General features: G+C 46.1%; 1 protein-coding gene across 1 annotated transcript; it reads right to left on the bottom strand.

The window, feature by feature from the left end:
• Positions 1–9,635, bottom strand: rgs7b (regulator of G protein signaling 7b). Its single transcript, XM_067244338.1, has 12 exons — positions 9,631–9,635; positions 7,323–7,387; positions 6,944–7,020; positions 6,650–6,731; positions 3,910–3,984; positions 3,664–3,762; positions 3,474–3,535; positions 3,194–3,304; positions 2,022–2,147; positions 1,238–1,424; positions 1,024–1,113; positions 1–43 (listed from the first exon to the last, which is right to left on the bottom strand). Exons 2-12 carry the CDS (start codon positions 7,362–7,364, stop codon positions 23–25), a joined length of 972 nt encoding a protein of 323 aa, XP_067100439.1. The 5' UTR covers positions 7,365–7,387; positions 9,631–9,635; the 3' UTR covers positions 1–22.
• Between the last annotated feature and the right edge of the window lie 3,372 nt (positions 9,636–13,007).

Below are 13,007 nucleotides of genomic sequence, written 5' to 3'. Positions count from 1 at the left end.
CCTTACCTGGACTTGTGATCCCTCAGAACAAGTTCTTACTTTTCTGTGGAGAAAAATGTAAATATGCTGTGAATGCACACCAACACTGTTGAACCCAGCTCTGAACAAGGCACAGCTTTCTGTATAATTTTAACACGACACACATGAATGCTTGCGCTCTGAAGGAATACATAAAAAAAACAACAAAACATTGGACCAGAATAAAATCTCAAAACTAAAGAGACTGGATGTAGTATAGTTCATTACAATATGAGTATACTAAATGGGGGTATTCGTGACGAGGGTTGGTGTGTTCTACAGTAGTAGTCCTGGAGGGCAAGGACTGATAAGGTTGCAGGACTGACTGAGTTGGACTCCAGTCCTCTGCAAGCTATGATCAGACACACATCTACAGTTTCTGCTGCAACTCACCATGTCGCGAGCCAAATCTCTCAAATGAGGTTCTGCGATCCTCAGTACTTTCCGACTTAAAACAAACACAAGCAAAGCAAACGAAGAAAAGGAAAACAAAGAGAAGGGAACACAAGCAACAGGATGGAGGGAAGGGATGGAGAGATCACACGGATCTACAGGGAGGTTGAAGAAAACAACAGAATCCTCCCAGAAGATACATGAGCAATGAGAAAGAAAGAAGGAACAGATGAAAACTGAAATAAAAGAACTCAATCCTCAACTTCTATCTGCAAACATTTGTTTCTCTCTTTTGCCAGGATGCTCTCTTGACATGACCATGGTGTTGCTGAGCTCTCTTCATTAACTATCCACTGAAACCAGCAGGGACTTTGTAAGCGGGCTAATCTTCCATGGCAGACCTCACATGGGCCCCTAGGGGGCGCCGTCACGCCTAGATAAGGATAAACGAGGCACAGTTCTCTGTGTGTGTCCCAGCCATGTGTGTGCGTGTGTTTCAGTCCATTGCGTGTTTGTGCCATCTATGTGTGTGTGTGTTCCAGCCCTGGTGTGTGTGTGTAAGTATCCCAGCTTGCTGGCCTTTCAGACATCAGTCTCCATCTTCTTCTTTACCTTCTTCTTGGCCTGCAGCAGCTCCTGGTAGGAGCTAGATCGGATGAAGCGGCTGTACGAGTCACTCTTCATCAGCTTGTAGATGTGCTCCTGCACACACACACAAAGACACACACAGACACACACACACTGGATGACAACTTCCTACCAGGTTTGGATATTGGTGATTAAATGTCCAAACTGAACATGAGAGCTAGGACTTTCATCTACAGACCTGCGCGTCCTCAAAGGCATATCGGCCCGGGTCTTTGACGTTCTGTGTGGTTTTGGCATAGCTCTTGGAGTCGACGTTAATGGCACTGGGGGCTCCGGGGGCAAGAAACTCCTGCCAGATCTCCTGGACCCTGGAAGGTACCTCTCTGATTGGACGCTTCTTCAGCTCCTGAACAGCCAACCAAAACCTGCACAGAACACGTATAGAGAAAAACTGTATAAACGCAACAATATGTACTATTAATCATCTTACAGTCTCAGTGCGGAAGTTATATGCGACCTGTCAAGACCACCAGATGACGCCACAGAATTAATTAAATCGTAACCATGGAGAATTAAAGCCCTTGTTTATGTTCCAGCTCATATTAGTCGATTATTCTCTAGTAATTGTTAATTTCTCCATTTGTTCTCCCTATCGATCTGATTGTTACACTTAATGTTGATCTGCACAGTCTCCCTGGGCAGTTGTTGCTTAATTTTCAATCTGGGGGCAGAAATCAATACAGTCCTCCACGTGGAAGGAGAAGGACACTGCTTGTGTGCAGAGCATATTAACCACAAGCATTAATCCTAAATGTTGGCATGTGAACAGTTTAGAATTTCTACAAAATCAACTCAGTATCAAGTCTCTGGAATTCAGATCTATATGAAGTCTACTTCTGGACCAAGAAATACAATGTTTCTGATGAGATTCTTGTCAATTCCTACCTGTTTAATTTCCAGAAATAAGGATATATTCCAGTTCAACCAGTGTATGAGTAGAACATCTTAGTTTCAGCACCCACCTAAGGTTCTCTGAGCTAAACTCCGACTCCAGGAACTTGAGGAACTGCTCTCTCCCCACTGGGTCCTTCAGAACCTCGTTGATACCAAAGCCCCATCTCTTCACTCGCTGCTGCCCTGGTTCCTTACTGCACACACACAAACACACACACACACACACACATACACACACACAAAGAGCATATTAAAGCCGAGCAGTCTGATATTTCATCTTAATAAAGGGTATCCTGCTTCCAAAGATCCCCAATCCCAGCTTCAGGGTCAAGACCTGTCGCTGGACAGCTAAACTCTTAGACAGGACACACTCTTCTGTCCGTTTGCTGTAAACTGCTATTACCAGCAGGAAGCTACCACTTCATAGTATTACTGTAAGAAGACAGTCAGGGTTGCCAGGTTGTGTTTATCTTCTCTATCTGTCCACATTGCAGGGTTTCCTGGACACCTGGCATCATGAGGGATGACAGACCCGCTGTAATCTGGACATATAAAGTCATCTCTACTGTTGACACAGCAAACAAGCAAACACGTTTAGCTAGGCTAGTCCCGGCTCGAAGGACAGACGGATGGAGGGATGGGGAGGCGGGCAGCGGTAGACTGGCTATAACGAGTCACTATAATACTGCTGCACTATCATCACAGCTGAGATTATGGTTAGGGAGACAGCAGGCCTGTTAGAGGGTCTGCGTTGACGCTGATGCGCAGTGACTAGAGAACAGCTGTGTGGGGTGGCAGACACTGATCTTGAGGTGTGCCGAGGGCCAAGGTGAAAGCGAAATGACAGACAGTGGCACTGCGAGGGGCCCCGAGTGATGTATGCAGGGTTGGGTGCCGCAGGGACAGCTGCTGCTCCAGTGCTGCTGGAGGCTGCGGGCCGGGGGGGAAGCTGATGATGATGATGTAGCATGGCTGCACAACAGCTGGGACCGCCTAGCAGGTGGACACAGACTGCAGAGGGCCAGATGCCCGGAGAAACACAGCGATAAGGTCCAATCCACAAGAATTCTGGGGCAAGGAGGGGGAAGAGAGAGGGGGGCGCGGAGCGAGAGAGAGAGAGAGTGATTGAGGGAGAACGAGAGAGAGATCGAGAGAAAGGGAGAGCAAGAGACACAGGGAAAGGGAACAAGTGAGAGGGAGCAGGAGACAGAGAGGGAGAGCAAGAGACAGTGCTCCTAACCTGGCCTCGAGCTCCCAGACAGTGGTGTCGTCGGAGATCCAGGGGTTTGAGGGATCTGGAGAGGTGAAGAAGGGGTCATACTCCATATACTGCTCTGTGTAGCTTAGCAAGCTGGGAACAGAAAAGAGACAGAGAGAAAGACAGGGCGGGGAGAAAAAAAAGAAGGAAAATGAGAGACATGCAACAATCAGTCCCAGTAGTCCCACACTGCAGAGAGATGACTGGCAGACATCATGTACAGTGTACCATTTTAATAGTTTAGAACAATACACCAAGGTACCTCTCTGCAACTTTGGACATTTTTAACCGATGCCTGTCGAGCTGCACCTGCCAGAACTGTATCTGAAAGGTAGAGGGAGGAAGGGAGGGAGGGGAGGAGGGGGTATTATTCACAGATATGAAGGAGGGCTTCCTAATGTGGCACTCTGACGCCCCTTGTTTCAAGAGCTCAGTTTGACACTTTGACCTACCTGTTCCTGTAGCTCCTCCTTGGTTGGCTCTTTGACCTCAGGGGCGGGGGGGTGGGTGGGGCTGTGGCTGCGGATGTCATTCTGGAGACCATAAACGGACTGGGGGGGGGGGTCGGGAGGGGGGGTCAAGAGATGAAAGAAAGAAGAGAAGGAAGAGAGTGTCATGAACTTTACCAACGCAAGTGATATCAGCATGCCAGATGTCTTTCCACCTAGGCTACTTGTATGTGTTTGAACTCGCTGCACCTTTCTGGTTTTATGAGGCTGCTTCATTCTGGAGGACTTCTTGATGTCAGCTTCTGTTGTGTTGACACATCCAGGCTGGGAGGCACAGATGAAGGAAGCAGAGGGGTTAATGCTTCATGCTTGAAGGGGTTAATGCTTCATGCTTCAACTCCTCTGCTGGGTTCTGCCCATGTGTCATTAACAAGGCATGAGATTAGGATCGGGCAGAAACACAGTGTAAATTAGACGTGAGCAGAAGTTTATGTGTGTGTGCGTGTGTGTTCATCACAGCTGCAGTCCTGTGTCCCCCTACGACTGCCCTACTTCCTACTCATCCATCCCTCCCTCTATGAATGAGACTGTCTGAGACATCCCCTGTCTCTCTGGCTTCATGACACACATACTCACACACGTGAGTAGGTGTCGGCATGGACCAGATTAGGAAGCCTTCCTCCCTACCTTCCTTTCTAACAAGGGAAACAAAAGTAGCCAACCTGACAGCTACTGAGGATGCAGCCTCTGAGTCACCTTGCCCAGAGAAGATGAACAGCGAGAGGGCCTGGGATACAGTGTGTCTCGGTGCTGTGCTAAGAACCGGCCACCTGGGCTGTTGTAGCGGACAGAGCTACGCCCCCCCCAGCAGTTTCTCCTTCTCACAGCGCCTCAGGGACTCATCTGTTGTACTGAAATATTAACACAGACGAGAGTAGGAATACCCAACAGTGGGACAGCCAGGACCAGAAGCAGCTTTGATGCTCTGTCCAGGGATGTTCCCTGCTCAATAGTCTGAATTCCAAACCACATCTCTCCATCAGCCTTGCTGAGAAGACACACAGGCAGCAAGGATATAGCTGGAACGGAAGAACACTACCAATGTTCCACAGCAGAACGTTACCAAAATTCTGAACTGTATAATGTCACTAACCCTTCACTTACCTTCCCTGGCTAATCTTAAAAACGATGAAATGTTACCAACCTTCTAGAACTAAGTAGAACTTATTTTGAAAAGTTGCTCTTAATTTCAATGAGGAGCTTGGTGGACAGCCGGGAGGAGAATGAGGGCATAAAGATCTATGCCACTTCACACATAATTATGCATCATTTTCTTCATTTCTGCTTGAGATATGCTAATTATTATGTTGAGAGGACTGGAGATATTTTACACTATGCATATTATTGAAAATCCTTTGCTAATTAGCGTGTACAGCTGGCTACATTGGAGAAGCAATATGACGGGAAATAAAGGAGAGTCAAATTATGATTGTTTTATTACTGTTTGAAACACTGGTTGAAGTGTTACTTGAACTGTTGGCTGAACTGTTGCTAGATCTCTCCTTCACACTTGTCCATACTGATTAAGCTCGAGATAATGTGACAATGTTGGATATCACTGGCTAGTAGTCAAATAAACAGTTTATTTCAAACTGTGATTGAAAACCCTATAGTCATTTGCCATGAATTCCTTTTTTTATTTAACAAATTTCACTGAGGATTTACTTTAATTGTTACTGGATCACATGCTCTTCTTACTATTGCAGGCTGTGACTATACATGTTTCATCACTTTCCTTTACCTTCTCATCATCCCACTCTATAGGGGTGTTTCTCAGCCTGGCTTAGATCCATGTACTGTAGCTGTCCTATAGTCACACATGCACTGGCATCATGCAATCAAAGAGCGTAGTGTGAGTGAATCTACAGTCTGAGAGAAGATCTTTAAAGCTAAGTCTTTCTTTCATGTCAGGGTTTGTGACTTTGTGTGTCCATGTGTGTGTGTATGTCTGTGTGTGTGCTTGAAATGTTGTATGTGTGTGTGCTTGACTGTGTGTGTGTGTGTGTGTGTGTGCGTGTGTGTGCGTGTGTGTGTGTGTGCACGCTTGAAAGTGTGTGTGTGTGTATGAGCCATAACAAGTCCAGCAGTGGTTGGTCAGACACTGATTTAATTCTTTCATCTGCTATTTTCTATTGGCTGCACCACTCAAGTGTGAAGCTATTCAGGTAGTAACAGAGAACACGCTTTGATGACAGGTGCTCCCATTCCCAGCAACTAGGAATCAAAGGCCTCACCACTGACACACTAATATACATAGTAATATACTTTATGCAGCCCAATAGTGGGCTGCATAAAGTACAAAGACATTAAGACTTGTATCGTCTGTGCATTACACGATACACAAACCCACACGAACAGGCACACAGCTGCCATGAGAAGCAAGCAGACAAGTCAGAGGTTCCTGAGGCATAACCACAATGATCAGGTGGAGAGATGTTTCACAGGGTATAGAGAATGTTTCACATAGGGGAAATAACAGGATTGTTATGTAACAGGTAACAACCAATCTGTTCTGTAACTTTAAGTAATATTCAGTTCTTTCTTTTTAATACCAACCCAATTCTACTCTATAAAATATATAGAAACTACTGTCTCATTTATCAAATCATCTATTTTATCAATATGGATGAACATTTTCTAACTAAGCCCAGAGGAGAACTTGATTTGATAAATATTGAAGTCTTGGAAGGATGACTTGCATGTGTAGAGATATTGAATCAGTCATTTCTAATTTGCAGCCACGTCCATGATGTGGTATTTAAGTAGAGTAGCAGTCTGCAGAGATAGCTTCCACAGGCCCCCAACACACAGCTTTGCATAGCCTGGCTGGGTGCTAATGAGCTATTGAGAGCAGAGGGCTCGGAGACACTGACAAGGACATTGCGTATGTGTGTGTACGTGTGTGTGTGTGTGTATTGTCTACACTGACCACAGGTCTGTGGACATCCCAGAATGCCCTCTCCTGGCTGTCCAGGATTTTCCTCTCAATCTTGTCTCTTTTCTTGTCGACTCTAGAAAAAGACAGCAAAAGGCAGAGAGGAAAAGAGATAGTGAGAAACAGAGGTGAAACACACATTATTCCTCAATGGACTTTATAGAGACCTGGAGTCACCACAGAGGAGTGGACAACACCACATATTTTACGAGACAGTCGGAATACAGTCCACATCAGCCTCAGTCCCATAAGGGTGCTTCCTGTGTTACTGTGTGCAGTACAACTCACTTAGCTTGTGCTTCTGCTTGCATAAATATAAATTCCCATTTCCTGGCAAAGGCTCTCTGTAGTCTGGCTAAGCTCTCCTGAAAGGCAGAACAGAGAGAAAGAGAGGGATCGAGAAAGGGGAAAAGAGATAGGAGGTCTTAGTTCTTCATAGAGCTTATTAAATCAATCAGGCATGGTTAATGGATGCTAGCGAGTAGCTGGTTGATTAGTGCTTTTGGGAGAAGGTGAGATTTTGAAGCACAATCCGTCTAGAATCTGACACTGAGGAACTTGATTCCCAGAAATATTTGTGCAAAACACGCACACATGCACATGCACACACACAGTGAGATCAAGGGAGACTGGGTTGGAGGGGAGGGTAGGGGAGGGTAGGGCTTACTGCTTCATAGTCAGCTAGCTCCAGCCTGGCTTTGTTCTGCATGGTTCTCTTGCACAGGTAAACAGCTGCCAGAAGACACACACAAGAGAAAGTCAGCACAGAAGGGAGAAACAGCCAGGCAAGTCTGAGGTATAGTTGAAACAAGCAAGGCAATGGGATAACCAGTCAGTACAAACTGTGAAAAATAATCGTCTTAATCTATACACAGTTTGGTGAAACAATTGAAAGAAAGAGGGTCTCTTCTTTCTCTCAGTGATTGAGAGAAAGAAGAGAGGTATCAAATAGGAAACACGCAGTGTAATTTTGACATCTGAGATGTTACCAAGCTCTTACAGAGACATGCACTGCTCCTTACTACTACACGTTCTTCATTGATCTGTCTACTCTCTCTCTCTCTCTCTCTCTCTCTCTCTCTCTCTCTCTCTCTCTCTCTCTCTCTCTCTCTCTCTCTCTCTCTCTCTCTCTCTCTCTCTCTCTCTCTCCTCTCTCTCTCTCTCTCTCTCTCTCTCTCTCTCTCTCTCTCTCTCTCTCTCTCTCTCTCTCTCTCTCTCTCTCTCTCTCTCTCTCTCTCTCTCCCGCTCTCTTTCTTCGAGTCTCTTTGTCTCATTTTCCCGAGGTGTTAAACCAAAGGAGTGTCTGGTTTTGAAGTGCAATACATCATTGCAGGAAACAAACAGCGACCTGTTTGTGAACAGGATCTGGTGACAGCAGGATGACAGGCGGACATCTTTCCAGATGCTCGATCCTAGACAGACCAGTAGCCAGACACACAGCCCTGCGTCTCCCAAAGCAGGTACATTAACCGGGTTGCCATTCAAGGGCAAACAGCACAAGGATGCTGGAATATACCCGAAACCAAATATAACGCAACATCAACTGGATTTGACAGGATCCAAATACAACACAACATATGTGCAGAGTTCATGGATGAGAGCAGATCTGAGCCGACGAGCTGTCCTCGACAGAGAGCTTCTTCCAGCCCTGCAGCCTGGGGGGACTCTCCCTGTCAGGCAGATGGTTGGAGGGCCTCTGTTGGAATTAATGAGGATCATTTTCTAGCACTACTCTATCACCCTGCTGAGACCATACCATGTTACCAGCACATCAGCCTGCCTGCCAGCCAAACAGCCAGCAAACCACTTGGGCAAACACTGTAGCCACAGCCAGCCAGCAGTCATACAGTCCGCAAACCAGTCAGCATGCACTCGGCCATCCAGCCATAGAGTAAACCAGCCAACCAGCTAGTTTTGGGGGAGGGGGAGAAAACTACAGACTGTGAGAAGAGACTGAAGCTGAGCGCAATAGTGTTCAAAACTATTTATTGTACAAACTGTTTCCATTGGAGTAGGATAACCCAGCACACAGTAGCATAGAGGATTAAGCTCGTGGCAGTCCCTCACAGCTGTAAGGTATTCTCACTAAAAGGGGATTGTGCGCCTCCTTTCCAGTCAGCCAGTAGTGGGAGGTGGAGAGAGGAGATTAAGGTAGATCTGTCACTTCTCTGGGTGTTGCACGCATATCACACCTCTCATACAGGAGGAAGGCAGCCAGGCTTATTTCCTCCTTTCTTCTTTCAACTCTACCTTTCTCTTTCCTTTTCCTTTACTTCCTCTACCCTCCCTCCACTAGGAGCTTTGCTCTGTTTAGTGGAGAAACACTGAGAACTTCTTCTGGATGAAATAATCGAAATCTATGTATCTGCATCTAATATCCTATCAAGAGCCCTAAATATACGGTATAACTGTCAGTGTTACCTTGTATTTCAGTAGTTCACCGGGCCACTAAGACTCAGAGCTGGCCAATCACACATGTCTACACGGCCTTACCCTGCCCCCATCTGACCGCGAGCCTGTGTCATAGGATGACTGTCTGCTGAGGATTACGTCAGACCATGTGTACAAATGCACTTAATCTGTATAGCATGAATCCAAAATAGATTATCATCCATAGAACACACGTTCTGAGGTCAGTGAGGATTTCATATCTACAGCTTCAGCATTGATGGTCTCATTCACATTTCTGATCACACATTACCATGTAATATACTACACTTCCAATACCTAATGTGCATTTATTAGTACTTGGTTTGTGTACCTGCACAAGGACTGCAGCTTTCATTCATCAGCTTCTGTTTCTCATAGAAATGCATCCTTTTTCTTCTCCATTAAATCTGTCACAGCCATCTGGACAGGAGATCTGGGCCACTCTCAGGCAGCATAGCCCAGATTTACTGGACAGTAATGCCTGCATGTGTGTGGGGGTGTGTGTGTGTGGTGTTGTGGTGTTGTGGTGCGTGTAATGTACTCACCATAGTCTGTGTTCTCTGGTTCCAACAGTTAGACGGCCAGAAATATGGAGTCTGAGAAAGGAGGAGAGAGAGAGAGTGAAACAGACAGAGAGAGATAAAGAAAGAAAGATACAAATAAAGAGACAGCGAGAGACAGTCACAGAGAGAGAGAGAGAGAGAGAGAGAGAGAGAGAGAGAGAGAGAGAGAGAGAGAGAGAGAGAGAGAGAGAGAGAGAGAGAGAGAGAGAGAGAGAGAGAGAGAGAGGATGGACGGGGAGCTTTAACACCTGAGCTGACCTCTAAGATGATAATAACCCTATCTGTCATGAAGGTGTCCCATTCTCAGCATGAGCCAAGACTCATAAATATGCATCAGAGAGTCCATATGTAGTCCAGGTCTGCTCAGCCCAGCAGGACATGTCCCGGTTAGTGTGTGTGTGTGTGTGCGTTTGTCTGGTTGTGTGTGTTTCAGGGGCAGAGGGAACATCTGACATTTAAATGTGGTGAGAGAATAAATAGATGATTTAGCATACCTATTATTGGAGAGAGTTGAATACAGGCCAGGCTAAGGGAAGCACCAACATGTGTGTATGCGTGTGTGTGTATGTGTATGGAGGGTGCATGTGTTTGTATAATTTCAGCAAAGAAGCCGTGATCATGCAGTGACGCCACTGTACCAAGAGGCAGAGTAGAAGCTGCGGAACATACCTGGAACCTGTAGAATGTTCCGTCATCCTTCAGTGTGAGAACGTGGTCGGAGATGGGGAAGAAGTATCCGTGGGCTGCCATCAGGGTGCCCAAGTGTAGCGCCTCCACTGTCAACAGCATCCCCAACAACATCAACAACAGCATCCCAACAACATCAACAACAACATCAACAACAGCATCCCCAACAACATCAACATCAACAACAGCATCCCCAACAACATTAACAACAGCATCAACAACAGCATCCCCAACAACATCAACAACAGCATCCCCAACAACATTAACAACAGCATCAACAACAGCATCAACAACATCAAAAACACGACATCATCATCCCACAATACTAATAGTAGCAACAACAACTCTTTCTGTACCCCAGGTCGAGGCCGGTGTGGCTGTACTCTGAATAAGACAAGACGACATGAATATTTCAGCACATTTACTGATGTGCACCAGAGCAGTGGCCTTTAAAGCCTGGATCAAACACGCTAAGGGACTCCAGCACCTGTGTTCACAGCTAATAGACATGCATGACTGGGCAAAATGTCACGAAAAAAAAGAGGCAGAGGGATGGAGGGATAGGGTGCTGGGGTGGCCTGGGTGGATGGGGGGTGGGCGGTGGGCGGTGGGGTTCTGGGGGGTAGGGGAAGGAGGGGGGAAGGTGAGACAAATGAGAGAGGGGGTGAGACAGGTGAGATAGGGAGGAAAGACTAGGAATAAATGTGAAGAGATAGGAGGGCAGGAGAGGCTGGGAGGCACAGAGAGAGCTGACAGCTTGGATTGACTGTCCATGTATCTGTCAGCCGCTTGGAGGTGCAACAAAGTAGTTGCTCGCCTATCCCTGTCTGGGTCGACCTAGAAGGTCAGGTAAGGAGGTGGATGAGCTGAATTGTCTGTCTACAGAAGTGCAGCCGCACGCATGTACCACCATCCTACACACTCTATTTTTAAAAGCAGGATACTTTGATCTATCTCGTCCACAGATAAAAGAGAAGTGGCTTTTGTGTACGGCAGGGGGGATGAATGTCTGTGCCTGTGTGTGTGTGTGTGTATTCAGGTGTCTATACACAGGCCTCCATAACATCCACACTTACACACCCATGCTGGCAGGCACAATACAGTTTGTGTTTCAGACCTTCTATACACTGTCAAATAGTGTGCACCACGTGAAAACAAAATGTAGTAACAGTCTGTACTGTTCTGTACTTTTGCAACCTGGGGAGATGTACTTTGTTCAAGCTGAGGGAAATAGATGGCAAGAAAGGAAGAGAATGCAAGAGAGAGAGAGAGAGAGAGAGAGAGAGAGAGAGAGAGAGAGAGAGAGAGAGAGAGAGAGAGAGAGAGAGAGAGAGAGAGAGAGAGAGAGAGAGAGAGGAAACAGTGATGAGTTTTAGATTCGCTTTTTTAAGCTGAACCAGGCAGTATTCTGGGTAGTCAGATTGTCTATTCAGAACAGGAACAGTAGTCAGACAGCAATTTCACAGCTGAATTCAGAGCTCAAAACTTTCTCTCTTTCTTTTCTCTCTCTCTCTTTCTCCCATTCATGGTCCTCCATCTAGTCTAGTACAAGCTGAGATAACTCACAGTTATCTCAGACAGTCACAGAAAGCACAGGCTAGGTAAGGCCACAGAACTACACAGATACTGTGGTGAAGTGGGTGATAGTTGAAGGCCCATTACAGTCTGCATATAGAACCTGGTATGCACTATGGTCAGACTCTTGGGAGACAGTAAGCAGGACATATGCAGAAACGGACTTATACGAGTTACGACGTTGTCACCTGTTTGCCTGTTCTACTGTATCCTATGCTTGACCATGAAAGGAAACGTTCTGTGCACCCTATATTTGAACTTGTCTATCCATTGTATATAAGAACGGCTGTGAACCCTGTTCCTTACTCATGCTGACCACTCTGTTGTGGAAAGGTCACATGATCCGAGCTTGTCAACCCTTTCCAGTGTCGTGCAACTCTTTCCGGCCTCCTACTGACAGATTTCATCCTATCAGTGGGGGACATACACTTAGGGTGTGTTCGTGGTTCCTGATTACAGGCTCAAGTACACAATAGAATAGACCAGTTTAGTGTAGACTAACTACACCAACATGTTCCAGGACATTATTTACCATCTTCAATCACAATGGCGTGAACGCACAAATGCCAAGCAGGTGTTGTTGCTAGGATGATCTACTGTGGAAATGATGACAATGATTAAAAAACACTCAGTAATCAATGACTGAGTGATTGACAATAGAGATGAGATAAGCAGCAAACACTTCAAGGCTCACCTCTCAAATACCAACCCTGGATGACTCTCTCGCAGAACCATTCATTACAACCCACAGCTCTAGGGCAGCTTTCAGAGTAATTGAATAATGACACACACACACACAAACTCACAACTCACATAAACACACACTCACACTCACAACTCACATAAACACACACAGATCTGCTGTCTCTCTCCATCTCTCTGGCTCAATCTGTCTGTCTGTCTCTGTCTGTCTCTATCTCTCTCTCTTTCTCTGTCTCTCTGTCCTCTCTCATTCTTTCTCTCTTTCTCTCGCTTTCTCTCTTTTTCTGTCTTAATTAGTTTAACTTGGACGTCAGCTCCATCAGAGGAAAGACAATTCAATAGTCTGTTAGTCTCTCTATCGCTGCCAGCCAATTAAGTGTTTATGGCTGCCCCCC

Source organism: Osmerus mordax, chromosome 10 (assembly GCF_038355195.1).
Source record: "Osmerus mordax isolate fOsmMor3 chromosome 10, fOsmMor3.pri, whole genome shotgun sequence".
Taxonomy (NCBI): domain Eukaryota; kingdom Metazoa; phylum Chordata; class Actinopteri; order Osmeriformes; family Osmeridae; genus Osmerus; species Osmerus mordax.
The sequence above is the reverse complement of the archived record's forward strand: the minus strand, read 5'-3'. Positions and strand labels throughout refer to the sequence as shown.

Excerpts from the sequence above, each read along its gene's own strand:
- rgs7b (XM_067244338.1), bottom strand. The coding sequence starts at position 7,364 with ATGCAGAACAAAGCCAGGCTGGAGCTAGCTGACTATGAAGCA. Across the intron at positions 3,763-3,909 it reads AGCCTCATAAAACCAGAAAG|TCCGTTTATGGTCTCCAGAA; the intron begins GTGCAGCGAGTT and ends CCCCCCCCCCAG. Across the intron at positions 44-1,023 it reads TGCTGCAGGCCAAGAAGAAG|AAAAGTAAGAACTTGTTCTG; the intron begins GTAAAGAAGAAG and ends TTTTCTCCACAG.